Here is a 27,167-nt window from a genome sequence, read left to right as displayed (position 1 = left end):
GTCCAGTTGACGAGTGGAGAGCATGTGGATACTTCTCAGAACCTGGTCTTTACATCTCTGCAGGGCAACCAATGGAGTTTCTGCCTGCTTGTCAGGAAAGGAGCAGAGACTCTGCAGTGCATGTTAATGTATAGGCTGTATACAGATTAAGTAATAAGTGTCTTTACTGACAACCGCTAGAGAGGGAAGGAGGGTGATTCTGCCCAATGTCCAAAGCAGCACTAAGTGGAACACACATAAGCAAAAAAAGTCTTAAAAAGATATGTTTTTTTAATTATTAATACACTGTAAAGTAATGTTAACAACTGATTTCTAAAATATAGGGAATTGCTCTATGATCTATTATACACGGAATCACTTGCTACTTATGTAATTACAATCTAATATCCACAACGTATCACTAATGTAAGTGTGCATTTACACGGACGTAATTGGGACCGATGACCCATAGGCGTCTATGGGGACCGGTACATTTGATACCGGTTTACACTTTTGTGTGAAAGAGGCCTAATGTATATAAGGCAAAAAAGCCATAAAATATTCTTTATTCATATACAGGCAGTCCCCGGGTTACATACAAGATAGGGTCTGGAGGTTTGTTCTTAAGTTGAATTTGTATGTAAGTCGAAACTGTATATTTTATAATTGTAGATCCAAACAAAAAAAAATTTGTCCCCAGTGACAATTGGAGTTTAAACATTTTTTGCTGTAATGGGACCAAGGATTATCAATAAAGCTTCATTACAGACACCTAACAGCTGATTATTGCAGTCTGGGAATATAGTAATAGCATCCAGAGAGCTTCACCAAATGTCAGAGGGGTCTGTCTGTAACTATGGGTTGTCTGTAAGTCGAGTGTCCTTAAGTAGGGGACTGCCTGTACAAATATAGAAATTCTAGAGGCAGAGAATATTGTATATAGTATTTAGGTAAACTATACATCTTCTCTTTAATACATGATGTGTAACAATATCTTCCAAAAATAAAAGTCACCGAATATATAACACACACGTTTTTGGGAGACAGATTTGACTGAAATATATCAAATAGCGAATTTATTAAATCTTCTTTAAGTTTCTTTTCTTCTCCTGTATGTTGCTGGATTTGCTATGTGATTTTTCCTGGTTTGATCCCATTTTTTTCATCTGTAAAATAAGTAAGTGAAATTCAGTATGTTGATGAAGGCACAGGACTGTGGTTAGCCTATGAAAAGACCTGGCCAAAGCAGTCCCTGCTTTCCTGCAGTACCAATCCCCAGGGAAGCAGGGACTCCTTGTATCCAATATCACTATAATACACAGAATCCCGTCCTCTGCTCTGTGGTTGGTCAGCACCTTACACATCTCCATACGATACAATCACTAGATACTTGTACTGTCCACTGACAGTAACTTCAGATCATTGCTGGTAACTGTGTGTCCTGTAGACCAACAAACCCTTGCAGATTAGTGACATCATATCCGCCATAAAGTGCATGACAGGTTTCCTTTAAGAACACATTTACTAAGGGCCGTGTGCCAGTTTTCTGTATTTAAGATGTGGTGCACTCTGTCGGAGCAGTGCAGGCGGCGCCAGATGCATGAAGAACGTGCGCCAGAAATCATGAACCTGGCGCCCCACTGCACACTATACAGGCACTCTGCACTGTTTTTAGTAAATGTGGACCAATGTCTTAACTCTGCTAGCAATGATCGCAAGTATTAATGCTGCCGGCAAAGGCGCCGCCATATTTGTTCAGATCGTCGCTTCCTATGACACTCTTGGGTCTTCATCAGACCCGAGGCACTGGCTCATTTTAACTAAGGGTACATTCACACGCCCGTCTATAGGGACGTATATGCGGCCACAAGTTTGCGATTGCATATACGTCCCCATAGATGCCAATGGCGGTCCAGCGCGGTACACCGGGAAAAGATAGAGTCTGCATACTGCTGTGTGAATGCTCCCCTATACTGTGTAAAAATACCATGTACTGCAATACAGTAATATTGCAGTATATGGCAAAAAGAATAAGGCCATCTAACATCAATGTATGCTAGAGGGTCTAAAAAATAGTAAAAAAAAAAAGTTTTACATTTTTTTTTAAAAAACACTAATAATTCAAATCACCCCGCTTTCCCTAGAACTTATATAAAACGTAATAAACAGTAAAAATCACAAACCCAATGGGTATCGCCGTTTCTCAAAATGCCCGATCAAAATATAATAACTTTTATTCCCGGCGGTGAACCCCATAACGGAAAATAGCGCCCAAATGTCCGAAACGCTACAAGATTCATGTGATCAAAAGTGCTGAAAATGTCGCACTGGCCTCTTATTGGTAGCAATAAAAACATCGGCTCATTTTGCAAAAAATTACCCCTTACACAGCTCCATACACCAAAAAAAGTTTTAAGCGTCAGAAGAAATTTTTTTCATACACATTCGTTTAATTTTTGAAGATGTATTAAAACACAATAAACCCTCTATTAATGTCACTGTGATCGCACCGAATCAAAGAATAAAGCAGACGTGTTATTTGGGGCGCACGTAAGATATAAAGACTGAACGTGACACAAATGAATTTTTTTTGCACCACATTTGGAATTTTTCCCAGCTTCCCAAATTAGTTACGCAGAAAATAAGCCCTCACACAGCTCTATAGATTAAAAAAATAAAACGATATAGATTTTTGAAGGTGGAGAGCGAAAAATGACCCCCACCCACGGGGACACCTTCTATATGAAAAAGGAACAATGAACCTTACAATATCACGAGGTTTCTAGACAATGATACAAGCCTTTTGTTATGGTATCATAAGAAATTCTCTATAGATTCTTACCTGAAACATCACTTCCCTCCAAGGAGACGTCTCTGGAGGACGACATCTGCTTCTCTAATGCCAGAGACCTGTCACACACAACATGTCACTATTTATCATCTTTGTATACTCAGTACCCAGTGGGGCTTATTTACTAAGGGTCGTGGATTGCACTTTCGTCAGTTTGTTCGCTGTTTTCAGGATTTGCGCAGCTTTGACGGGTATTTAAGAGGGGTTTGCGCTGGGACTGTGTCGCACGTGATCGTTTTTTGGCTCAGCTCAGTTCATGCGACGGAAATCAGTCGCAATCATGAGTTTCAAATTGTGTTTCAAGATCAAGCACTTACATGCACCAGGAAGAAGAAGGTGAACTCTGTCGGACCTGAGTGGGGAAGCGACACCTGCAGGATATCAGGCGCACGATCTCAGTTAATCGCGTCAGAGTACATGATCGTCGGACAATGCACTCTCTTTGAACTCCTCGGACCAGGTAAGTAAATGTGCCCCAGTGTGTGAGGAGTGACGCTGTATCTGATCATCATGTGGCTGCTTTCTCCATCCTCCAGTTCCCCTCTGTAGTCCGTGCCTCTCTGTGTCGCTGGGAGGAGATCTAGCTGCTGTGACTCACCACTCCCTCTTACCTCTTCATATCTTCTAGATGAATACTTTCAATGGGGTGATACCAAGATTGAAGCATCCAGCTACTAAGATCCCAACTAATCATGAAATCGGACTATAACAAAGCAGTGCACTTCCTGGGCCTCCATAATCGTGGCTGTCCCAGCATCGGGGTCCCCACTGATTGTACATGAAGTCGCCATCACAATTGTCTCTACAGATATAGAAATGTGGATGAATTACATACCGGAAAGATCTCGCTTGGGTAACAAACTGGCGAGCTTTGTCTATTTCTTTTGCAAGTCTCTTTAAGTCATCTCCTTCAAACACCGGGAGGACCGGATCCTATCACAAAAATTAAAAAGAAAACACAAGTTTATTTTCATGATTAATGTTATGACGTATATAAAGCTACAATCAGTGTTGGGTATTGGCCCTGCTGATCTATCTTTGTAATTTGTGTGTGTATCAGCAAGACTCTAAAATACGGATTTTTATTCCAGGATTGTAGCTGGACTTTCAGCACTTGGAGAGTCTATTACATTGTTGGGTTCTGTGATCTCCAGTGATGGGTCGTTCGGGAACGAGCCAGCACAAAGAGCCGGCTCTTCCACCTGAATGATGAGAGTCTGCTCCCCTCAGTGAGTCGATGGCTCACCTAACCCCACCCTCAGTTGGCTCACCACGACCCCTTTATCCAGATAAAATTGGGTTAAAAGTGGAGTGGCGTGGGGTGACTGACTGGCCAGAGGGTCCCTATTATATATTTAATAGGGAGCTGTTCAGGATCCAGAAGAGCCGGCTCTACTCAGTGGGCGGAGGCTAATGATCCAGCTCACTAAGAGGAGCCAGACTTTCCATCACTAGTGATCTCTACATTCAAACTGCTCACCAGCCCCTCCCTCAGCTGTAATATATAACCAGAAACTTTGTACTGCTTTTACGCAGAGGGAGAGGAGTTGTGCTGTGAGATCTCACACAGAAGTGCAGCAAGTCCAGCTACAATCCAGGAATAGAAGTGCATTTTCCACAGTTCTTCTGCTACTAACAAGACACGCATGGTTATAATTACACACATTTCCAGGGCCAATACCTAATACAGTAAAAACTGTAGGTGGTTCCTTTTAAAATGGTGTCCAATCAGATAGCTCAGGGGGTCTGACCCTCCTTCTAATCACTTTGTTTGAATAATACCCACATCTTCATCCATGAATCCCTCAGTCAACATCCTGTGGGCAACAAAATGTCCATCCTTATCCCCGTGACGAGAATGGTATCTCCCTCCTGACAGATTTGCTAACATTTTTAAGAATTCATTTCCTGATCTAAGTTTAACACAAAAAGAGAATAAAATACAGATTATTTTTTTTTTTAGAACAACATGTTTCAAGGATTACAATATATGTTATGGAACAGTAAGAGAATATTTACAGGGAGTGAATCATCATAAAGGATAAAAGCTGCAACCAATAGCACAAAGCCATAAAAAAAAAACTAAAAGTCACTACTCACCTCCTTGTGCTCCGGGCAACCCTCTGTCCTCCTGCTATGTGTTTACAGACAGACAGACACGCACCATAACTCCCATCACTATGCTATACCGCTATCAGTATAGCACATGGCTGACCATGATTGGCTGCAGAAGTCACATGGTCTGTAAACCATGATCAGGAGGACATCGGTGATGGATCAGAGAGGTGAATAATGATTATTTTTTATGACTTTATATAACTTCATTTTATTCCCTACGACCCAGTCTATGTCTCCTTGCAGTACTGCAGTACAAACCTTTCCGAAGTGTTGAAGGAGACCGTATGTACTTTGACATGATGAGACTTCAGGAGATGTTCTGCGAGCAGCCGGTTATAGCTGATGTCCGGCTTCCCATCTGTCAGGACGTAAACACCTTGGACGTCTGGATAGGTAAGACTTTTCTGTAACAAGTCAAGAGCAACAAAGTTTTGGAATGTTATGAACATGTAAGTTTGTTACAATGTTAGGATTCTGCACCCAGTTATCTGTCTAGGGTCTTCAATGCAATGAAATTAATTTAACTACAGGAGGTCCCCTACTTAAAGGGAACCTGTCACCAGGAGACCCATTTTTAGCACTCCCCCAGTCCCCACAGAGCATAGTACATACACTGCCAAAGTGTTTTTGTATAAAAAATAGGTTTTCAGAGAAAAAGATATGTTATATTGTACCTTTCATTAGCATCTGCTGTGTGACTAGGCAGTTGCCAATTGGGAGGGGCTGTAAAGGAGCAGTCCCCCCCCCCACCCTTGGGAAACATGTGACCTTTTCAAATATATGAATAACTCCCCACACTCAGGATTGGCTGTAGAGGAGCAGAGGGCGTCGCTAAGCCCAGTGATGGGTGTTTTCATATGTTTGAAAAGGACACATGGAGAAGCTGTTTCCCAAGGGTGGGGGGGAACTGCTCCTTTACAGCCCCTCCCAATAGGCAACTGCCTAGTCACACAGCAGATGCTAATGAAAGGTACAATATAACATATCTTTTTCTCTGTAAAACCAATTTTTAATACAAAAACACTTTAGCAGTGTATGTACTATGCTCTGTGGGGACTGAGGGAGTGCTAAAAATGGGTCTCCTGGTGACAGGTTCCCTTTTAGAACACCCGACTTACAAACGGACCTCTGGATGTTGGTAATTTATTGTACTTTAGCCCTAGGTTACAATAAACAGCTGTAACAGTTAACAATGGTGTCTGTAATTAAGATTTATTATTAATCCTGGTTTTTATGAAAACATTTTTAAAATCCAATTGTCACAGAAACCAAATTCTGTCTGGGGTTACAATTATAAAATATACAGTTCTGACTTCCATACAAATTCAACTTGAGAAAAGCCCTATAGTACCTTGTACGTAACTCGGGGACTGCCTCTGTTAACTTCGTATTATGTCACTTACATTCAAAGTAGTTTCCCTTCCCCAACGTTAACCCTTGTAAATCTATACAATTGTTATTTTTATAATTATATAATAAATCTTAACCAATCTTCCAGACAAGTTTTATCAACTCATCAAGCTGCTGACGTGCGCTGTATGACCACAGAGAAACCTTTGTGATTACAAGGCAGCAGAGTCATCTTTGTCGCCTGCCCTGATATCATCTCCACGGTCAGTGCATGGCAGAAAGAGGAAGCACATCTTGTGCAGGATCCCAGATCCTAAACCTATAAGCCATCGGGTTAAAGGAAATCTACTATCAAAATCCAATCATGATAAACCAGGGACACTAAGACCGCAATTACACGACCGTAGGGGGACGTATGTACGGCCGCAAGCTTGAGGACGTACATACACTCCCCATAGACTGGTAATGGTCATAGATCTGGGCACTGTGACTTTTATATTTGTTATCCATGGCCTCCGTTCTAAAATCAACTTTTAAAATGATGCTAATGAGCGAGAAGGGCTCTGGTGGGGCGTTACCAGAGCACCTTTGTGCTGTAGCTTCACAGGCTGTTACACAGTGCAGGAGCACTTTCTCCTTCCCACATTGTGAGATTACATCAGGCAAAGGGAGGGAAAGTGCTGAGGAAGCAGGGAAAGGGGAGACAGTGTAACAGCCTGTGAAGCTACAGCATTGCTATCCCTACTATTAATGATGATCACCTACCTCCAAAGCATGAAGAATACAGGTGTTCCCCCGAGGCTGCAGCCTGGTGATCCATTGCACGGCATCCTGACACGCTTGGTCAGAGGCCTCCACCAGACACTCCTGCCACGGCTCGATGCTTTCCCCAATACTTATCATATTAAACCTGTTCAGTGTATGGTAATAGAGAAACAGCTGATAACGTGTAAATATACCAAATCTAAAAACCAAAAATAAATAGTAGCTTCACACAGGACATTTTAATGTATGGGTAATAAATGGATATAATAATTCATATTCACTTACCAAATATTTCTTGGCCGTAGTTGTTCCCACAGAAGAGATATTAACCCCTTCTGCAATTCCGCCAAAAAAGGAGCCATGGAGCTGGATGCATCGATAAGTATACACACCTTATCCTCCAGTATAGCGCCGAAGAGGCGACGGCTTCCTGCAATGTATCGTACATCTTAGTAAGAATAAAATGGTCGGGTAATGAGGCTGGGCTGGCTCTTTAACCCATTAGCAGACAGAGGCTTCATGGAACGGCATCAGGGGTGGTTGGTTCATTCACCACCCTATATATGGAGTGGGGGATGGTGAAAGCTCTGAAGCTGCACCACAGGGTCTGGTTACCTCCTGAGGAACTACGGCAAATAAATTCTACATACAGATGGAGCCCACTTTGTACGCCCATCAGTGCCCTGTTGGCAGCCAGCCGACTACTACAACATCATAAACAACTATATCCAGAAATATAGGGGTCAGAAGACAATGATATAAATCTTCACCTGAAGAATAAATGTATTTTTATATTACAGTATTTATAGCTACTTCATTTCCCTTGTGTTTTTTACCTGAAAGAAGCCACTGGAGCCTCTGAATGTAGCGCTTTAAGGTTTTTTCCAGTTGTTCAATATATTCCTCCAACTCCTTGGGCTGAAACTGAAGATGTCTCACCACTCCCTGTAATATAATAAATAAGTTACATTAAATAATGTTTTTGTTTTAAATATCCACATCTTCCTAAAACCTTATTCTTTGATAAAATCATCCATTTGTATCTGTAAATAAAGACCCCCATACACATCAGAGAAAGGCAGAACCAGATGACCACCTGCTACCACCCCAAGAAATGTTAGGGGAAAGGATGGGGCATGATGAATGTTATCATGTCCAATCACTTGTTTCTCTGGGGAATGAGTTACCAAAGGTTTTGGAAGCAGCTCAATGCCTTTCTCTTCATAGAAAACACATGCACACTTGGCCAAATCAGAAAGGGATGTGCATGGGGGAGTAAGAAAAGATACATGTCTTCTGACAACAATCTAAGGTGTATGTACATGTTGAAAGGGTTGGCCACTTTACCTCATGTTTTTTTGTAAACTGTGTGTAAGTGTCGGGGGGGGGGGGGGGGGGAGCAGGATATTAGGTAATATACATCTATTAAAGGTTCTGCTCCGCTTCCTTGATATTCAAAATTATGCGCACACAGATTATGCAGCTGTCCCCAATCTACCATGTGTGTGTTTTTGGAGTGTGGGAGGAAACCCACGCAAACACGGAAAAAACATACAAACTCTTTGCCTATGTTGACCCTGGGACATGAGCCCAGGTCCCCAGTGCTGCAAGGCTGTAATGCTAACCACTAAGCCACCGTGCTGCACCAATTGCTTATGGACAGATAAGATCCTCTACGGCCATTTTATGGACAGGAATCTCTGGCTGATGAGGTAAAAGACAGGAGGTTTCACTTTTACAGATCAAGAAAGAAGTGAATAGATGTATATTGGTAATGACCTAATATACACACACATTACAAAATACATGAGGTAAATGGCCAACCCCTTTAAGTGTTATGGTCTGCTAAAAGGAACCAGTGTCTTACATTGATCTCCACACTTGGGAATATGGTGCAGTATTTTGCGGACACCTTCTTATGTAAGGCCGGTACCAGCTTTTTCTGGTGAGTGCAGTCTGGGCCAAACACGAGCCTCGTAAGCTCCAACTTCAGCTTCTTCAAGCCAAACTTCTTCAGCCACTTGTAGGGAGAGTAAAATGTTAGAATAAAAGTAATCACATAATAATAGTCATGATAATAAAATGTATACAAAAACAAGACTGAATAAAGTAAATGCAAGCCATAATAACAGCTTGTTTTATCACATTCCCTTTACATGTTGTATAATACTTGACAGCTATAATACGTGGTCAGGGTAGTGCTGGATGTTTGTGTTAGTTCTTATTTATGTCATGCAGGGGGATTCCTGGAGGGGATAATGCGTATATAATGTATATATAGCATTATTATTATATGTTGCCCCATCTTAGTTGATATTAGTTTTCATGCTTACAACATAAGATAGTGGGTCTAACATTGATGCAGCGTTTGCACATAGTGGCCCACATTTATCAAAAACAGTGAAGTCTGTACTATGTGCAGTTTGCCTGTGTAGTAGGTGCAAGATTCATGAATTGTGGTGCACGTTCTTCATGAATCTGGCGCCCCCTGTATTGCTCCAGCAGAATGCACCATTTTTTTGGCGCAGACACAATTGTGCTGCACGTCGGACAGAATTATGTCGCACTGTCCGTCTACCACACGCCTTTTGGTGCACATTTTTTGTGTCTAGTCAGACACAGAGCAGCCACAACACAAAACTGGCGCAGACACTTGACACATGTGCAAGCAGTTTGCACGTTCTTTCTAGTGCAAGGTCAGACAGAAAACTTGTGCAAACACATAAATAATCGGGTCCAGTGTGTAAAACATGTTACATGGGTTTGTATCTCAATGACCGATTAAAGTGAATGTCCACTTTAATTCCCCAATTTTATATACAAAATTCTGTGCTGATAAATTCCTGATGTCAAGGCTTGGGGTTAGTAAACCCCTTAGATCGCTGTGGACGATGACACTAACTGACACCTGGGACCGGAATCTAAATGGCACTCGGTTTTCACCAGAGCCTGCCGCAAAGCAAGATGGCCTGGCTGCGGCATGGTACCACCAGGTCGCCGTTGCAGCCAAGGTCGAGGCACATAATCAGTAGGCAGTCTTGTGGTCAGGAACAGGCAGATGGTCAAGGCAGGCAGCAATGATGCGAGGTCGGGACGGAGCAGGAGGTCAGGGCTGGCAATGAAGGAGCAGAATTGAGGAGAAGTCCGGGGTCACAAAGGGAGGTCTGAACCCAGGTATAACGCAGGGGAAGCTTTCTCACAGGCATGAAGCTCTAAGATCCGGCGGGGGTTGCTGGGACAACCCGGCTTATGAAGGAACCCGTGAAGTGGCCAACATGAATCAGTGGATTGTTGGCCCTTTAAATATGCAAGTGCCCTAGGGTGCGGAAAGGTGCGCACTAGCCAGCGAACGTGGAGAGGTAAGTGAGTCAGGACCAGGGTGCCGCCACGGTGAGGGGCACGGGTGTGCTTACAATCCGAGGTGTGGATCGCAGGGGCACCCGTGACAAATGATACATCCTGATAGGGGCCATAGTCACCACTATGGAGGTATTGGAGCTCAGCACACTAGTGTGCACTGAGCTGCTCATAGTAGTCATGGAACATGGCAAATTAGTACAAACTGTGCCAGTTTCCGTCAGAAAACTGGCCCAGGGGTTTTAATAAATCTGGACCATAGAGTACCATGCAATGGTACCAATGGTATCAGTACCAATACAGTACTATGTCATTCACAGCCATAAAAATCATATGACAGCCGTGCAATCTCCATAAATCATCTTCCATCCACACTACGTGACTTACTGCTTTTGTAGAACAGTATTCCTCTTCTTTAGGCAACACAATAAAAGGGATGGCCTTCCTCACAGTCTTGGTTTTTGGATAATCTTTATACACCACTCCTGTAACAAAGCATGAAATAACATGATATTCTTTAATATTCCTTTATTTTACACATGCTGAATTCCAGGCCACAAAAATCTGGAAGATGGAAATTCTATCAATATGTGAAGAATGTATAAGCTAAGAGTGAAGTCTGAATATGGATGGGGGTATATCTCAGGCCTATTCATGTTGTACAGATAAAAAATATATCCGACAATCAATATGGCTGCCATGACACCTACTCCAGGGTTTGTCATTCAGCTGCCCTAGCCTCCTGAAGGTAAATCTCTGCAACCAGCAAAGCTATGGATGCCTTTAAGGTCAGAGGCCTAGTACAAACCATTGTTGTTCTATGAAGACCTCAACTGGGTCTGCTATATGAACCTTTATGTGGAGCGCTAACACATGGCATATGGTTAGGTTTAACGGGCCCCCCCCACCACCACCACAATGTAACTGACCCAAATGCCATGTGGTAGTGCTCCACATAAAGGTTCCTGTCACCAGGAATATGAGTTTTAGCCAGTGACAGGTTCCAATAGCCTATTCTATGCCGATTTTAAAAATGTCTTTGTCAGAATTCGGAATAATTTCAGTCCTTATAAAACTTTATTTCATATTATCTAACTCCCTGCCAGCAGCATGTGGTGAGTCCTGGGGGAAAGGATGTGTACATGGGATAGCATTCTGTGTGCCTGTGTCTCAGTCTCCCTGCATTCTCTCCTCCATACTCATCCAGCTCCCTCCCCCTCCCCTACCTGCTCAATGCATATGACAGGAAGAGGAAGCTTGCAGTGGTGAGCTGAGGGGTATTAAAAAGAGCTGGATAAGTGTGGGGGAGTTAATAATGCAGGGAGTCTGAGACACAGGCTACTGCAGTTGACCCCAACGCCTCCCCCCTTCCCACCTGGGGCTCACCACACATTGCTGGAATGTGAAATAAAGTTTTATAAGGTACTGAAATAATTCAGAATGCTGGCAAGAGCATTTTTATAATTAGCATAGCATAGCCAATGGGAACCTGTCACCAGCTAAAAATCATATTCCTGGTGACAGGTTTGTTTTAAGATGTGATGAACAGGTAACTGATAATTCTTTATGAAGTATACTGTGCCCGTCACTCCATGTGATGTTGTACCGGCATAGTTTTACAACGCATCAATAACAGAGGTGAAACGTAAAAAAACTCTGTACCCTAATGCCAAATCTTTACCAGAACCCCAGAACTACAATGCATCATTTATAACAGTGATTTTCATATTTTGGAAACTACTCCACATTGGCCTCCTAAATTTTCAAGGCCCAAGTAAAGCCAATAAATACAAAATACTCTGTGTCACACAATCCTGGCAACAAATGTGACAATGAATGACACGTACCGATATCCTTCCCATTCTCAGTATAAAAGGAAGTGACTGACGGCTTCTGCTGTTTCTTTTGTTTCACCTTCTTATCAGCAGTAAAGCCCCAATCCTTAAACGGCTGAGCTGTAAAATAATCCATATCAAAGTTATTACTATAGTCATATGACTATGTATCACACACTGAAAAAAACCCAAAATATATAACTGATGTTCTGGAGCAGAGTTATTATTATGTACAAAATCTGTATTTTTCTGAGTCAGGGGAATCTCATATCCAGAATTAGATTTTTGTATCTGAAACATGCAAGAATAATATGGATGTAAATCCATGTGTATAATATGGATTATATAGTATTACGGTATATTGTTATATAAATGATTATTTGGCTGTAACAAAACTGACATGAATGTAGGATAAAATTCACAATATTGGTCATATTTGCATATATAATAATAATAGTAACAATACTTTATTTATATAGCACTACAGATTACGCAGCGCTGCACATAGTAAGTGTATCAATATGCTCATGTGAATGAGGCCTTTTACTTACTATGTGATACCTACATTTCTGCCGTAGTAGTAATAATAATTGATGTTCTGTAATCTAAGTACCTGGAGGGATATCAGCCTTGGCGCTGTTTGGTCGCCACAGCAGCGCTTTTATATTAGGATCCTTCTTTACTTCTTCATCATCTCTAATGCCCTGAAATTCAGTAGATATAATACCTTCATGCAAATAAACTTGTTATGCTCTATAATAACCCCAGACATTAGCATAAGCCATCTTCCTGCACATGAATTTGGGCTGTTCTCAGGCTTTCACCTGTGGTCCGTTTTTTGCGGTCTGTGTGTAATTGCCGACCCATATGTTCATGTGTACCTCATCTGTTTTTGCGGAATAAGTCACTAGCTTGTCCCAACTTCTTGAAGGGTCACATTGTTTTTCCTAAATGGATCCACAAAAATGGCCGGTACACAAATGACAGTGTGGAATCTCTATTTTTTGGGTCGCAATAAACTTCTATGGGAGGACTGGAGATGCAAACGTGGACTGAAATAAGATCTGCTCTACAGCACAGAGGTATCTGGTAAAGCCCTCATCAATGCTGTAACTATAGTAGTAGCAGCCATAGCAGCTGCTATCGGGCCCACAGTGTCAAGGGGCCCGGGGATTTGACCTGACACATTAAAGAATGGAGGGTGTGCACCATTATATACATATTGTACTACACATTGTACATCTTCCATAGTATACAGCATAAATCGGCAGCTCAGAAAAGAAATGTACTTCCTCCATGTGGGCATCAGATACTGGGACACATCTGTGTAAGTGTATAAATGTATATATCAGTGCATAAATGTGTATATGTGTGTAAGAGTATAAATGTGTGAGTATATAATATAACTATGTATATTTTCTTAGTAAATAGGGGGCCCCATGCAGAAGTCTGCTATGAGGCCCTGCTTCTCTTAGTTATGCCCCTGGCACCAAGAGCCCATTATGACTCATTAGCATAATTTAAATTGATTTAAGAAGGAGGCAAAAAATAACAAATGTAACAGTGCCTGGATCTATCAGAGTAAGGCTACATTCACACTGCCGTTGCCCGCCCGTACTGTAGTGGGCAACGGAAGTGCACAGGGAGAGGAGGAGGAGGTGAGCGCAGCTCACCCCTGCCCCTCTCCATAGGAAGTTATGGCGTGTGCTGCGCCGTGCGCCCATTGCCGTCTATGGGGGGCGTATATCGGCCGTATATACGTCGGCCGTATATACGTCCCCCATACGTCAGTGTGAATATAGCCTCAGTGTCCCTGGTTTATCATAAAAGATTTTGATGATAGATTATCTTTAACTTGAGACAATTTACTTCACATGTGGTAGACAGATTTATGGAAATATAGCTGCTGATCCTCTACAGTCCACTATTGCTGCAGAAAATATGTAGGAACTAGTTGCAACTTTTTGATTAGTCCGCCATACCTGAGCTGCGATACAAATATCACTCTGCAGCTTCCAAATATTTATATCTATATATTTTGCTATAACTGCTCATATAAGTGACATGTTACAAACCATCCTGGCAAGTGTCAGAGCTGTAGGTTTTGGAAGGGGAAGTTTTTTAGGCTTCTGTTTCTCTTTTTGATATGAGACCACTGGGACATCTGCGAGGGGCTGGATTTCATCTTTATTCCCTGTTCGAGACTTCAATGATTCCACCAGGTAAGCGCACTGCAACGGAGGAAGGCAAATGTACACAGAGTTTGGATGTAGAACATGGATTAACTATGGGCATTACTACTAATTGTATCATGAAGCATGGCCATTGCCAGAAGTCATAGTTGTACAGTCTGAACTCAGAATGACAACATTTTAAAACCTACAGAAAAACTAAACTTATTATTGTGGATTAAGATTTTTACCAGGTCTATTTTTGATACATTAAACTCCAGGGTATACTAAATGGACCATCTCTAATCAATTAATTACCTTGTATGTAAATGCCTGGTGTGAACATGCATTATACAGGCAGTCACCGGGTTACGTACAAGATAGGTTCCTTAGGTTTGTTCTTAAGTTGAATTTGTATGTAAGTGGAAATAATTGTATATTTTATAATTGTAGATCCAGACAAAAAAATATATTTGTCCCAGTGACATTTGGAGTTTCAAAATTTTTTGCTGTAATGGGACCAAGGATTATCAATAAAGCTTCATTACAGACACCTTACAGCTGATCATTGAAGTCTGGGACTTTAGTAAAGCATCCAGAGAGCTTCACCAGAGGTCAGAGGGGGCAGAGGGGTCCATATTTAACCACGGGCCGTCTGTAAGTTGGTTGTCCTTAAGTAGGAGACTTAAGCATATATTTATATATGTATATTTAAGCATCAGTGCCAATGCCAGGCTGAGGTCACATAGATGCCATGCAGAGGTCACATAGATGCATGGCATATTATCATTGCAGGAGAAGAAACAATGTTAAAGGAGGTGTTCGCACCAAATTACCTGTACCCCTATCCTGTGAATAGTGATATGTTACTTTGGCTTAAGCATACGCCACAAGAGCATCAGAGCTGGAGTCATAGGGGAGGTAACAGGTGACTAATGTTTGTTTCACAAAGAAGGATAAATAGGATTTTTTTTCTTCTGTGCATTATTCCTGAAGAATCTCTACTTTAAAAAGTCAATTTTATTTTGTATTTTGTTTGATAATCCAAAATCTCTTTTGTGTGGCAGAATATGCCATCTGGCCTGGGCCTAAACCACAAGCGGATATAAGACTGTACGTACCTTTTTGGAATAGTTAACTGCTTTCTCCATCTCAGACACAAGACAAGTTATGTCATCGCTCTCGATCACATCTGTAGAAACATTTTACACAAAGAGGTGAATGCTAAATAGATTAAACCTATCTCACCAAAATATCTGCTGCTGTAATAACCTGCGACTACATTTTGCTATTGTTCTAAAATAAATGGAAAAAATAGAAAATTAAGCAGTAGTGATATTATGGACTATACTAGGGCTCATTTACTAAGGGTCGCGCTCTGCAATTTCATCGGACATTGCACCTTTTTTTCAGAGATTGCGCGGCTGTGACAGGTATTTAACAGGTGTCCGCGCGTGATCATTTTTTGGCGCAGTTGCGCCGGCTTCCATGCTACACATATTACGGGGCATGTCGTTGGATGATCCGACTGATTTGGACTGAGTGCGGAATTTAACTTTCAAATTGTGTCGCAAGCCCAAGCACTTACATACACCACTTAAAAGATGGCAAACTCTGTCGGACCTGAGCGGGGAAGCGACATCTGCAGGAAATCAGGCGCAATCTTAGTGCATTATCTTCGGACAATGCACTTTCGGTGAATTACAGCGGATGGGTAAGTAAATGAGCCCCACTGTGTACACTCGAGTATAAGCCGACCTGAATATCAGGTGAGGCACCTAATTTTACCACAAAAATCCAAAAACTGGGAAAACTTGTTGACTTCAGTATAAGCCAAGGGTGGCAAAAACTTGACTTATACAAATATATATAGGAGTTCTCATACCTTGGTCATCAAACCAGTGGAACCTTCCATTAGTGACATGGGCTAAGTCCTGTAAAACACAGGCTGTGTCACTTCTGTCATTGTCTTCACTGATGGTGAATAAACAGGCATGGAGCTGTAGATCACATCCACTGGCCGCCTCGGACAAGTAGGCATGGACTGCATTCTGTAACAACAGTGACATCTGGCATGTATTAGTGTAAATAGGACTTAGGAAGCCCCTGTGGCTGTTGTACTTGTATGAGGAGGGGGGCTGATTCACCGATATAACTACTGCTGGCAAGCATTCATTTGTGTAATAGTGTGTAATATATTCCCAACATGTAGCTGTAGGGATTATCACTCACCGCATCCTGATCTGGAATCCCACTAGTGAATAAATACATTCCCTGGGATTCTTGGTTTTCCTTATCAATGAAGTTGCACTCCACTGCTCTTTTAATGGCACCAAGAGTATTTCTGCTGCCTTCACACTCCAGGGTCAGCAACCACCTGCAGAAAGACAATCAGTAATAATTATATAATAATTATATTACATGTATAATTAAAGTATGAAAAACATTGGGGCTCATTTACTTACCCGGCCCAGTCGCAACCCCCTGCGCATTGTCCGACGCTGATTCGGGTCTCCTGGGATTCATAAAGGTTCGTGCGCCCGATATCCAGCAGGTGTTGCTGCTGCGCCGAGGTCCGCCGGAGTTCACCTTCTTCGTCCCGGTGCATGTAAGTGCTGATCTTGGGATACAAATTCTTAAATTCCGTGGTTTTTCCAAATCCGTCAGGTTGTCCGACCGCCACGCCCCCGGATTTCTGTCGCGTGAAAGCCGATGCGACACAATCCGATCGAGTGCGACAAAATCCCGGGGCAATTCGTCGCAAATTGAAATATTCGGGAAACCCGACGAAAGTGCGGCGTTCGGACCCTTAGTAAATGAGCCCCATTGTGGTTAGGTGTCTGATGGCTGTGGGTCTGACTACTGGGAGCACCAGGGATCAGCAGAATAGGGGACCAGAAATACCCCTCATCTGCCCTATAGTTAATGGTTTGGCCTGTCCTGGAAATCCTATAAGTCAATATGATTCAATATCAGAAAGTTATTCAGTATCTGACTCCCTATTGGGCCGAATGCACAATTATTAAAAACCTACTTCCATGCACTTTGTAAGTTTTCAGATGTGGTCGGGACCATTCCTTCTTTCCAAAAGTGTATATCACTCCCAAACCTGCAAAAGGACAAAATAGCAGTCAGTAACATTGATATAAGATATTCCGATATTTATCCCTACATTTACTACACGTTCTTCTCCAGTGTCCAGGCACAGGGCTTTGTCCTCACTGCAGTCAATCAAAAAATGTGTGGTGACAAGGATTGTAAACCAAGCACACTTACATGCAGTTGTGTGCTCCCTCTGGCAGGATCCACACTTCTTTTAGCTTCTTTAGCTCATGTTTTAATGAAAAAAGGTTTGAAAAATTATGCAAATAAGCCTGAGGAGGTCCAGGTTCCATAGATGACAATGGGGCCCAGAGCCCCTTAGGTTAATTAGCATAATTTTTAAAACTTATTTTCGTAATAAACAAGAGCTTAAAAAGCTAAAAGAAGTGCAGATCCTGTCAGAGGGGGTCACGCACTGGCATGCTTAGTTTACAATCTTTCATCCCGGGGGTAGATGTCCTTTAAATACATCATTAGCATTTAAGGTCTGCACACATAGAAAGAGACTACAATGAGCCACAAACACAGACAGGAATTGGACCTGCTCTTAAATTTGCAGCTCTGGCTGTTGGGTCATACACAGGGCCATGGAAACCACAGCATGTGAATGAGCCCATAGAAATACACAAAAACAATGTTCACGTGCTGTAGCCTTAGTAGTTATGCAATTGGAGTTTGACTTTACATTTAGATGAAGTCTGAGTAACTCACGCTATAATGTTAAATAAATCTTTATTTGCCATTTGTTCTTCAAGCAAAAGTCGCAGAGAATGTTGAATGTGTATAATGTGCATGGCGTTCTCTAGTGACAGGTCCACAAGAAGAACAACCCTTCAAAGAACAGAAAAAATGTAAAGAGTTAAACATGAACAAAGACGGATCAGTCTTACAATCCATATTATATACATTTATTGGCTGTTGTATTATAGAGACCCATCTAGTAGCACATTCACCTCCACCATGCAGGATGTGGCCTAGATGATTTCCAACACATTGCAATGGCAGCTCCGTACAAAAGTTGTACAGAATTCAGTTTTTTTTGGAAAAAGAGAATTTACCTTTTTTCACAAACGGTTCCCCACAGTCTTCTGCTTCCCTTTGTAAGCCAGTCTATTCTTTTCTCATAGGTCCGGGCCAGTTTAGCCAACTGCTTCTGTATATGAGACAAAAAGAAAACAATAGTTATAGATCCTTACACAGGCAGTCCACAGGTTACGTACAAGATATGGTCTTTAGGTTTGTTCTTAAGTTTTTTGAATTTGTATGCAAGTCAGAACTGTATATTTTATCATTGTGTCCCTGTGGATTTTCAAAATTTTGTGCTGTCATGGGAAAAAGAAAAATCAATAAAGCTTCATTACAGACACCTTACAGCTGATCATTGCAGCCTGGGACTAAAGTAAAGCATCCAGAGAGCTTCTGTAACGTCTGTAACTAGGGGTTGTCTGTAGGTCTGGGACTGTCTATACATAACCAGCATATTTAGTAAGATTTCTGGAATTTTTATATCGATAACCTATCCTTAGAAATGGGACCTGAGCAGCAGTAATTGAGCACTGGACAGAGATCTTTCCATAGTAAACCATACATTGTATAGTTCTGCGTCCAGCTGATCAATAGATAATCTGGCATTGATTATCCTAGTCATTAATATCATATTTCTGGAAGATGCACTATTCATCTGTTTTTTGTAGGCAGTGGTATCAAAGCAACCCTTGTCCAGGCTATGACCACTCCTTGAATTGTGTATTCCAATTAATGACCACTAGGTGGCTCCAGTAGTTACATATTAGAGATGCAGACAGAAAAGTCTAATGTTGTTGTACATTTACAATTCTATAAAATAGTGACATCATACAGATGACATCAGACAAGTTACCTGATATTCATAAAGCACGGGGGGATCCACATGAATGTTTTTTACCGTTCCATCGTGCCATTCAAACTGCATCATTGCTCGCTAAAAGAGACAAATAAAATCCTTAATATATATTATAGGGCAGTGATGGCGAACCTTTTGGAGATAGAGTGCCCAAAGTACAACCAAAACCCACTTATATGTCGCAGAGTGCCAACATGACAATGTAAACAGTAATTTATTGATCCCTGCTGTATCACAGGTTTCAATCGTTCACCAATACAATAGAAAGATCATAGAGAATTTTGGATTTTTGCTTCCCTCCATAGTCCTCTGAAGAGGAAGAAGCAGGGTTCCCAGAGCAGGAGATCCAACAATAATCTATCTCTAACCCAAACTTAGTGCGTCCTATAGTTTAGTCACGGTGAATTCCCCCCTAACCTCTAATCAAATACCCTACAATAAGGGGAACTCAAGAAAGATATATTTAAAAACCTTATAAATTTTTATTTCGTATATATTAAAACTCATACAAACATTAATTTAGACAATAGCTAAAAAATGGTCCCAAGATAACAGGGGAGACTTCAGCAGCACATCTATAGCAAGCTAGATGACGATTTTGTACAGTACATCAGATAAAACACATCTTTTTCTATAATAGGTAGTATACAGGTTATTACCTTGCTATGGCTGTTTGTCTGCTATGGCTGTTTGGATTTTTGCTTCCCTCCGTAGTCCTCTGAAGAGGAAGAAGCAGGGTTCCCAGAGCAGGAGATCCAACAATAATCTATCTCTATCCGCACATTCTCGTTCCTCCTGTAGCCCTGGCAGCCAAGGATGAAGCCTTGAGTCGTGTCTGGCAAACTCTGTGTTGGGGTGAAGGCCTGGGTGCCCACAGGAAGGGCTCTGAGTGCCACCTTTGGCACCCGTGCCATAGGTTCGCCACCACTGTTATAGGGGGTTTCCACTATTACCGCTAATCCCCTATCTACTGCATAAAGGGTAATTGTCTGAAAGTTGAGGGAGTTCAAGCGTTGGGACCAATAGTGATCAGGAGATCAGGGGGTCGCAAGTGCTTGGGTGATGAAGCAGGGGTGTACATATTCATCTGAAGCAGTAAGAGCTTAACGAGAGCCTGTCATCAGGAAGGTCATTTTTACATGATGACAGGTTTCAACAACCTCTGGCATTTTGAGTTTTAAAATGCCTTTGTCGTGCATCTGAATAATCCCTGTGGTTTTTAATTGTTTCTTTAACATTACCTGGCTCCCTGCCTGCAGAGGGTGGTGAGTCCCAGGGGATGGGAGGTTCAAATGAGACTGCTTGCAGCTGCGAGCTGATATCAGTGGGAGGACGGAGCAGGGGAGAGGCTGAGGGAGGGGTAGGGCAATGAGTGAGGAGGAGGGATTGAGAATTGCCCCCTGGGTCTCACCATATAATGCTGGCAGGGAGCTAGGTAATTTTAAAGAAACAATTAAAAAGCACTGTAATTTTTTCAGATTCAGATGCACCACAAAGTAATTTTTGAAATCAACATGCCAGAGGCAATTGGAACCTGTTATCATGTAAAAATGACCTTTCTGATAACAGGTTCCCTTTAAAATAACAGGTGTGAATGGAGCACTGGCTGAGCATACACCTCAGCTCTCTAATATGATACTTTCTAACACAAATACATCTTACACATTTGATAAGATATCCATGTATAAAGAAGGCATCTTACCTCAAGAAGTGTAGACGAGACCGTTTTTTGAAGTATGGGCACAAATTCCTCCAATGTGGAATACGCATTGGGAGCGAGTATTTGATAGAGGGTCATCTTTTTGGCTAGAGACAAAATGTGATAATTAGATTTATTATTTCCTGCATATTGAAGTCTGGAGGTTTGAAGCAATGCTGCCCTCTCCTAACAAAACACAATGACCAATCCCAGAAATACTTAAAATTTGGAAAATTCATTATACAAAATGACAGAGGGATTTTTGCCATGCTGAGAATAAATGATGCAGGTACAGAACATTTATCCTGTGTTGGCCTTTAGGTATGTCTGTCAAGGCAAGTTCCGCAAATCTTTCTACAAAAAAAGATGTAGATTAACCTCTTATATGTAAAAAAATATTTCAGGATATTTTGGACCTTTCGGTCATTAAAAAAATGTATAATTTTTTAAATTTTTTTAAGGAAAATCTCTATTCACATAACTTCTTACCTCTCAGTCCATTTTTCTTGAGCCATTCAGTGGATGTTCTGGGTGAAAAATTGGGAATGTCTATATGCAGCGGTGCAGTGTGATTGGGGGGTTTTGGAAGAAACGCAGAGGTTGGTATTTTGGCAACCTCAGATGATATCTATGAAAAAATATAATGTATTAATAATTGAATAATAAAGACACAGTAAAAATCCCATTATTAGTAAATTCTCCCCAAATGTTTAAGCACATGGATTTTGCATATTGATATGCGGTGATTAAAGGAAATCTACCATTAAAATCCATCATGATAAACCAGGGACATTACTCATAGATACAAGCACTGGGACTGTGGTAATCTTCTTATATTTGTTATACATGGCCTCCTTCCTTCTAAAATCAGTTTTTACATTTATTTATGAGCCAGAAGGGCTCTTGATGGTTTTACCAAATCCGCTCCATGCTGCAACTTCACAGGTTATTACACTGTGCACGAGCAGTGCCCCCTCTCAGCAGGATGGAGGGGGAAACCAGCTGCTGCACAATGTAACTATGAATCTAAAGCACAGAGGGGCTCTGGTAATGCCCTCCCAGAGTACTTCAGACTCTCCCACTGATGTCATCTCACCAGGCTGTGATCTTTGTTAAGGATCAGGAGGAAGGAGCTGATGTCACATGTTGTTTCTTGAAATGCATCCAGACCAAAGCCCAACCCCTGGGACTACACAGAGGATTTTGGCACGGTGCAAGATAAGTTATAACACACAATTATATTGTGTATATCTGTAACCTGTCTCTAGTGAAAATGAGGTCCCTGGTGACAGATTACTTTTAAACCCAAATACTTTAGATAGGGAATAAGTGAACTTACAAAAAACAGGAAGAGACTGTCCCTTGTTTTTCCAGGGTGTAATGTGAATGTATGTGACAATGACGTGAGTAATAAGTTATTATAGTCTCACCTTCTGTATTATACTGATACACGTGTCATCCAGTTTTCCTTGCCGCAGTTCCTTGATCTTGTTCAAGATGTCTATTGCTTTCTGCACCTCTCTGAATACTAATTTAATATCAGTGCTTGCATAAATCTCATCCTGTTTTAGGAAACATAAACCTTATATTATCATTGACTGTTTTTTTTTAGATAAATGAAGGTTACAGTGGCAATGAATGTATCACTGGGATCTAAATCTGATGTATAATTTACCTCTTTCCATGAGGAAAAGCAATGGAAGCGTGCGCCCACTGCATCAGCCAGGAGTTGTAAGTCAGCCTGCAGAGAAATAACCATGTAATGTATAGGTCGTTCAGAAGGGGTTTGCAGTTGACACTTGATTACAATAGGGGCATAACTACAGGGGTAGCAGCCATAGTAGCTGCTATGGGGCCCACAGTGTCAGGGGGCCCCGGCATCTAGGGTATTGGGTGTGAATATGCTGTATGTGTGTGTGTGGTGTTGTATGTCTGTGTGTCTTAGATGTATGTGTGTATATGTGATGTGTATATGCTGTATGTACATATATATATATTTGTTGTATGTATATACTATGTGTGATTGTAACTCACATGTGTGAGTATATAAATATGGAAATTTGTTAAGGAGGAAGGGGCCCCATTCAGAAGTCTGCTATTGGCCCTGCCTCTCCTAGTTACTCCCCTGATAACAATCTATTTCACACAATATACACATGTGTGTAATACTAGATTACCTGCCCAAAGCTATCGAATGCAACTATGTGGATTTTAAGATTTTTCCCCAGAGTGCACTGCAGAAGGTAGTCAGACAGGACATCAGATGTCTGGTCAGGGCTAGAAACAAAAACATATAACATGTACTGTATATGGGATTAAATGCACAATAACTATAACTAATATCTAGAGTATGCAAATTACAGTCAAACATTAAGGGTTATCTAGCTCAGAGGTACAACGAAAATGTAATAAAAAGCAGAATAAGCAATGATATATATAAATGCAAGTGTACATTAAAAGAACTAAGAACATGCAAAAAGATATTGGCCAAATCCTCTCTGCTCCTCAATGATTTGTGACTGTAAGACAACTGGACACAACAAGAGCCTCACCCATCGCTCTATAGGCAGTAGTAGACTATGGGCACCATTACATTAATTTCCAGCTTAAAGGGACTCCAGCTTTTACCTGATTGTATAACTAGGTCCCTCAGGGAGAGTATGAAATGTCCTTTCTAGATTCCCTCTTTTATGTAAAATCTATAACATTCACTTATCACAGTGCACAATCACATGCAAAGGCTACATTCACACGGCCGCAAGCTTGTGGCTCATACATCCACCTTAGACAGCAATGACCACACGGAGCGATATGGTACCGCACGTACCGCTCTGTGCACGGGAAAAAGATAGGACATGTCCTATCTTTCCCCGTGTTACGGCTCGTACGCTGTACATTTCTATGGAGGCAGTCATCCCTCCTCCTTTCCATGGCGCCAGACGTGTGCCTGTCTTCGTGTAGATGTAGCCAAAGTCATGTGATAATGAGCAAGGAAGAGCCAAATTTTTTCCTGAGATGAGTCCCTGTTAAGGGTTGGAGAGCGAGCGTCACTGTAGATTGCCATATCATTGGCTTTATAGTAACTAGATGCAAGGTCCTGTTATCATATTACAGGAAAGGCTCTCATCTTCCAGATCACATTAGGCTTGTGGTTCTATGATCTACAGAACCAGATACAGGCAGAGTCCCTTTATGTGTTAATTTAGTCATGGATAAAAGATTGCTGATGTTTCCAGCCATTGTATATACAAAGAAAAACCAAACCAATAATTATGTTTTTAAAGTTTGGTTTACACTACCACTAAATTCTACTCTAAAAAGGTTTGATACATCTGAATATATAACACTGGGTAGGTTTGTGGCCCAATGGGTTAATTAGTGAGGTATTAGTGGACCGTGAGGCGGAGGAAAGTTTAGTTCACCCCCTTGTCAATGGGATTATATTTACATGAAAGAACAGCGACTTATATTACTAAGTTACTATATAATATATTACTATGTTACTGAGGGATATCAGGGCAGTGTTGAAGATATTGGGCAGGAGATTTTCTATAGTATTTACAAATTATGAACATAGTGAGGAAGACTGGGCATTTGGAGTGGTTAGGAAGTGTGAAGCAAGAATATATTTATTAAACTTCTAACTTGCATGATGGGCAATCCATCTATAGCCAGTATTAGAAAAAAGGGATTTTTTTTCTCTTAAAGGGGTTTTCCCACGAACATAAGTTATGCCCTATCCAAGGGATAGGGGGTCTCAGTGCGTGGCACTCAACAATTTACATCAGCTCCATAGAGATTAACGGAGCAGAACGGTCATGCAGAAGTCTGACGGAGTGACGAGGGGTCCGACGAAGGTACTTGGATCCCATCGGACCCCTCATTTTCGCAATCTGTGGGGATCAATGAGACTCACACTGATCAACAAGTTAGGCCCCATTCCGTGGATCGTGGGAAAAGCCCTTTAAATATTAGAGGAAATATGTGATGTTAAAGATTTGTAAAAATTTGTACAGTGTGAAAAATAAGACACCCAATATTGGGGTCGATGTGAAATATAATGTATTTTAAAAAAAGAGGCAGATAATTAATGAAATAAATAGATGTCGATGCAACGAGTACCTTGCTCTCATGACTATGGCTCTTATAATAATAGTAATCTTTATTTATATAGTGCCATCAAATTCTGCTCTTATGGCTGATTACTGCTGGAGCATCCAGCATGAATGTCCAAGAGAACCCAGAAAATCACAGAAACAAGGTTTCAGCGACCAGAAAATCTCTGGTCTACAGCCACAAAATATCACATTCCTTTCCAAAATTTCTTTAGTACAATATTGAGTGACCACTAGTTTGAGCAGCGAATACTTTGTAAGGTTGGACAGTTCTCCAAAAGTAGAACTGAGAGGTCATTTCCAGAATCAGGCCCCCAAACATACTTAAAAACAGTTCCAACTTTTAAGGGACCAGAATGAATGTTCCCTAGTGTTATAGAATGTATTCTGTAGCATTACCTGTTACTAACAATGATCACAAGACTATCCAGGTCCTGAATCTGTAGAGCTTTCCGCAGCGCTAGAAGTAAGTTACAGCCCCCTCGAGGCTGCATCTCTTGAATCCACTGCCTTGCTTCATGTAATCTATAGAAGGGAACAGAAAAAATATTCTGCTGTCATATTATGGAATTGTCAAAGAAGAAAGTGTCTTAAAGGAGAATTCTTGGGGGAAACAAGAATGTTGAGTGGAGAGCTGACAAACATTTATAATCCTGAGTCTAAGGCTACATTAACAAGATGCATGCATGTAGTACGGCGGGCATACATCGGCGCCGGGGAGAGGAGCAGGGCATGAGCGCAGCTCACCCCCGCCCCTCTCCATAGGAATACACAGCACACAGCGCCGTATCACGTAGAAAGATAGGACATGTCCTATCTTGCTACGGGCTACAGAACGGTATGGTGCCGGACTTGTGCTGCACTGCACCGCTCCTGTACGGCGCCGTGAGGCCATAGAAGTGTATGGGTGACGTATATACGTCGGACGTATATAGGTCCCCCATACATTGGTGTGAATGCAGCCTAATACGGTCTATGAAACAAGCAAAAGAGGAGACAAATATAATAATAATAATAATTTTTATTTATAAGGTGCCAACAAATTCCTTAGCTCTTTACAAATATAAATTGTGAGGGACTCTAGAGGGCCTGTGAATTAAAATATACTTACACCTGCATGTTAATATCTTTTGGATATCCCCATGGAAAAGAGACATCAGTTCCAAATGACATGAGAAAAACCTTCTCTTTGTAGCAAAGCTGCTCATCTACAAGACACTAAATGACAGACAATGCATCACCCAACAAAACACACACACATAATAACTACATATCTTATTCTATTATAAGTAATCATATTATAATATTCATCATTCCAATCATATAATTTATTACCAAGAGGCCTCTCAGGAAATCCATTCTTCTAGGGCCGCAGTTTAGGTGAGATGAATCTATCAGCAGACCGACGGTTTTCCCTGGGATAATGCCAAACATCTGCAAATTATTATATAAATATGAATAATAAATGAGTCGTATAACGCAGCAAAGCTGATAAATAATACTATAGTTTCATTTGTCAATATTTCAATTTTGAGTGATCTTCAAATATTCTGAAGGTGTTAGAAAAACCTCTTGGCTAGAAACTAGACTTTGAAATCTTTTCTTCAACTTCCAAATTCACTTTGATTAGATGAGGGTCCTGAAGATGTGTGTCACAACCTCGCCTACTGTTCTCTTGTTTCATACATAATGTAGACAGATCCATTAACAAGCCAAAGAATGTTAAAGGAACACTACATACAAAAAATGCACAAATAATACAAAAAATCTTGCCCTTTAACGCCTCCTTTATATTGATCCTATCTATGTTGTATTACAAAAACCACTAGAAATCACCTATTTCTGTTTATTGCAGAAACTCAGCTTTCATCCCACCTCACCGTCTGTTATATGTAGAAAAGATTGGAAAGGGAACTTGGATTATTGGGTTCTCTGATAGATGT

At 41.2% G+C, this 27,167-nt stretch overlaps 1 protein-coding gene across 3 annotated transcripts in view; it reads right to left on the bottom strand.

The window, feature by feature from the left end:
• Window positions 1-279: 279 nt before the first annotated feature.
• Window positions 280-27,167, bottom strand: part of VWA3A (von Willebrand factor A domain containing 3A) — a 37,598-nt gene continuing 10,710 nt past the window's right edge. For 2 of the 3 annotated variants that reach the window (XM_072120557.1, XM_072120558.1), the window contains exons 7-34: window positions 26,560-26,658; window positions 26,336-26,442; window positions 25,624-25,749; window positions 23,287-23,386; window positions 22,785-22,850; window positions 22,540-22,671; window positions 21,599-21,737; window positions 21,113-21,216; window positions 19,408-19,488; window positions 18,587-18,681; window positions 18,240-18,359; window positions 17,461-17,535; window positions 16,659-16,803; window positions 16,312-16,477; window positions 15,548-15,618; window positions 14,331-14,486; window positions 12,869-12,959; window positions 12,268-12,375; window positions 10,808-10,905; window positions 8,931-9,083; window positions 7,900-8,008; window positions 7,349-7,493; window positions 7,064-7,208; window positions 5,207-5,352; window positions 4,617-4,743; window positions 3,666-3,763; window positions 2,822-2,889; window positions 280-1,145 (exon numbers count right to left, since the gene is read on the bottom strand). In XM_072120557.1, coding sequence (XP_071976658.1) covers window positions 1,108-1,145; window positions 2,822-2,889; window positions 3,666-3,763; window positions 4,617-4,743; window positions 5,207-5,352; window positions 7,064-7,208; window positions 7,349-7,493; window positions 7,900-8,008; window positions 8,931-9,083; window positions 10,808-10,905; window positions 12,268-12,375; window positions 12,869-12,959; window positions 14,331-14,486; window positions 15,548-15,618; window positions 16,312-16,477; window positions 16,659-16,803; window positions 17,461-17,535; window positions 18,240-18,359; window positions 18,587-18,681; window positions 19,408-19,488; window positions 21,113-21,216; window positions 21,599-21,737; window positions 22,540-22,671; window positions 22,785-22,850; window positions 23,287-23,386; window positions 25,624-25,749; window positions 26,336-26,442; window positions 26,560-26,658 — 3,108 coding nt within the window. In that variant the 3' untranslated portion in view covers window positions 280-1,107. Of the gene's footprint in view, window positions 1,146-2,816; window positions 2,890-3,665; window positions 3,764-4,616; window positions 4,744-5,206; window positions 5,353-7,063; window positions 7,209-7,348; window positions 7,494-7,899; window positions 8,009-8,930; window positions 9,084-10,807; window positions 10,906-12,267; window positions 12,376-12,868; window positions 12,960-14,330; window positions 14,487-15,547; window positions 15,619-16,311; window positions 16,478-16,658; window positions 16,804-17,460; window positions 17,536-18,239; window positions 18,360-18,586; window positions 18,682-19,407; window positions 19,489-21,112; window positions 21,217-21,598; window positions 21,738-22,539; window positions 22,672-22,784; window positions 22,851-23,286; window positions 23,387-25,623; window positions 25,750-26,335; window positions 26,443-26,559; window positions 26,659-27,167 lie in introns of those variants that run through there. The other variant, XR_011849341.1, reaches the window with a different exon arrangement.

The sequence above is a fragment of the Engystomops pustulosus genome, chromosome 8, assembly GCF_040894005.1.
Source record: "Engystomops pustulosus chromosome 8, aEngPut4.maternal, whole genome shotgun sequence".
NCBI classification, from domain to species: Eukaryota; Metazoa; Chordata; class Amphibia; order Anura; family Leptodactylidae; genus Engystomops; species Engystomops pustulosus.
The sequence above is the reverse complement of the archived record's forward strand: the minus strand, read 5'-3'. Positions and strand labels throughout refer to the sequence as shown.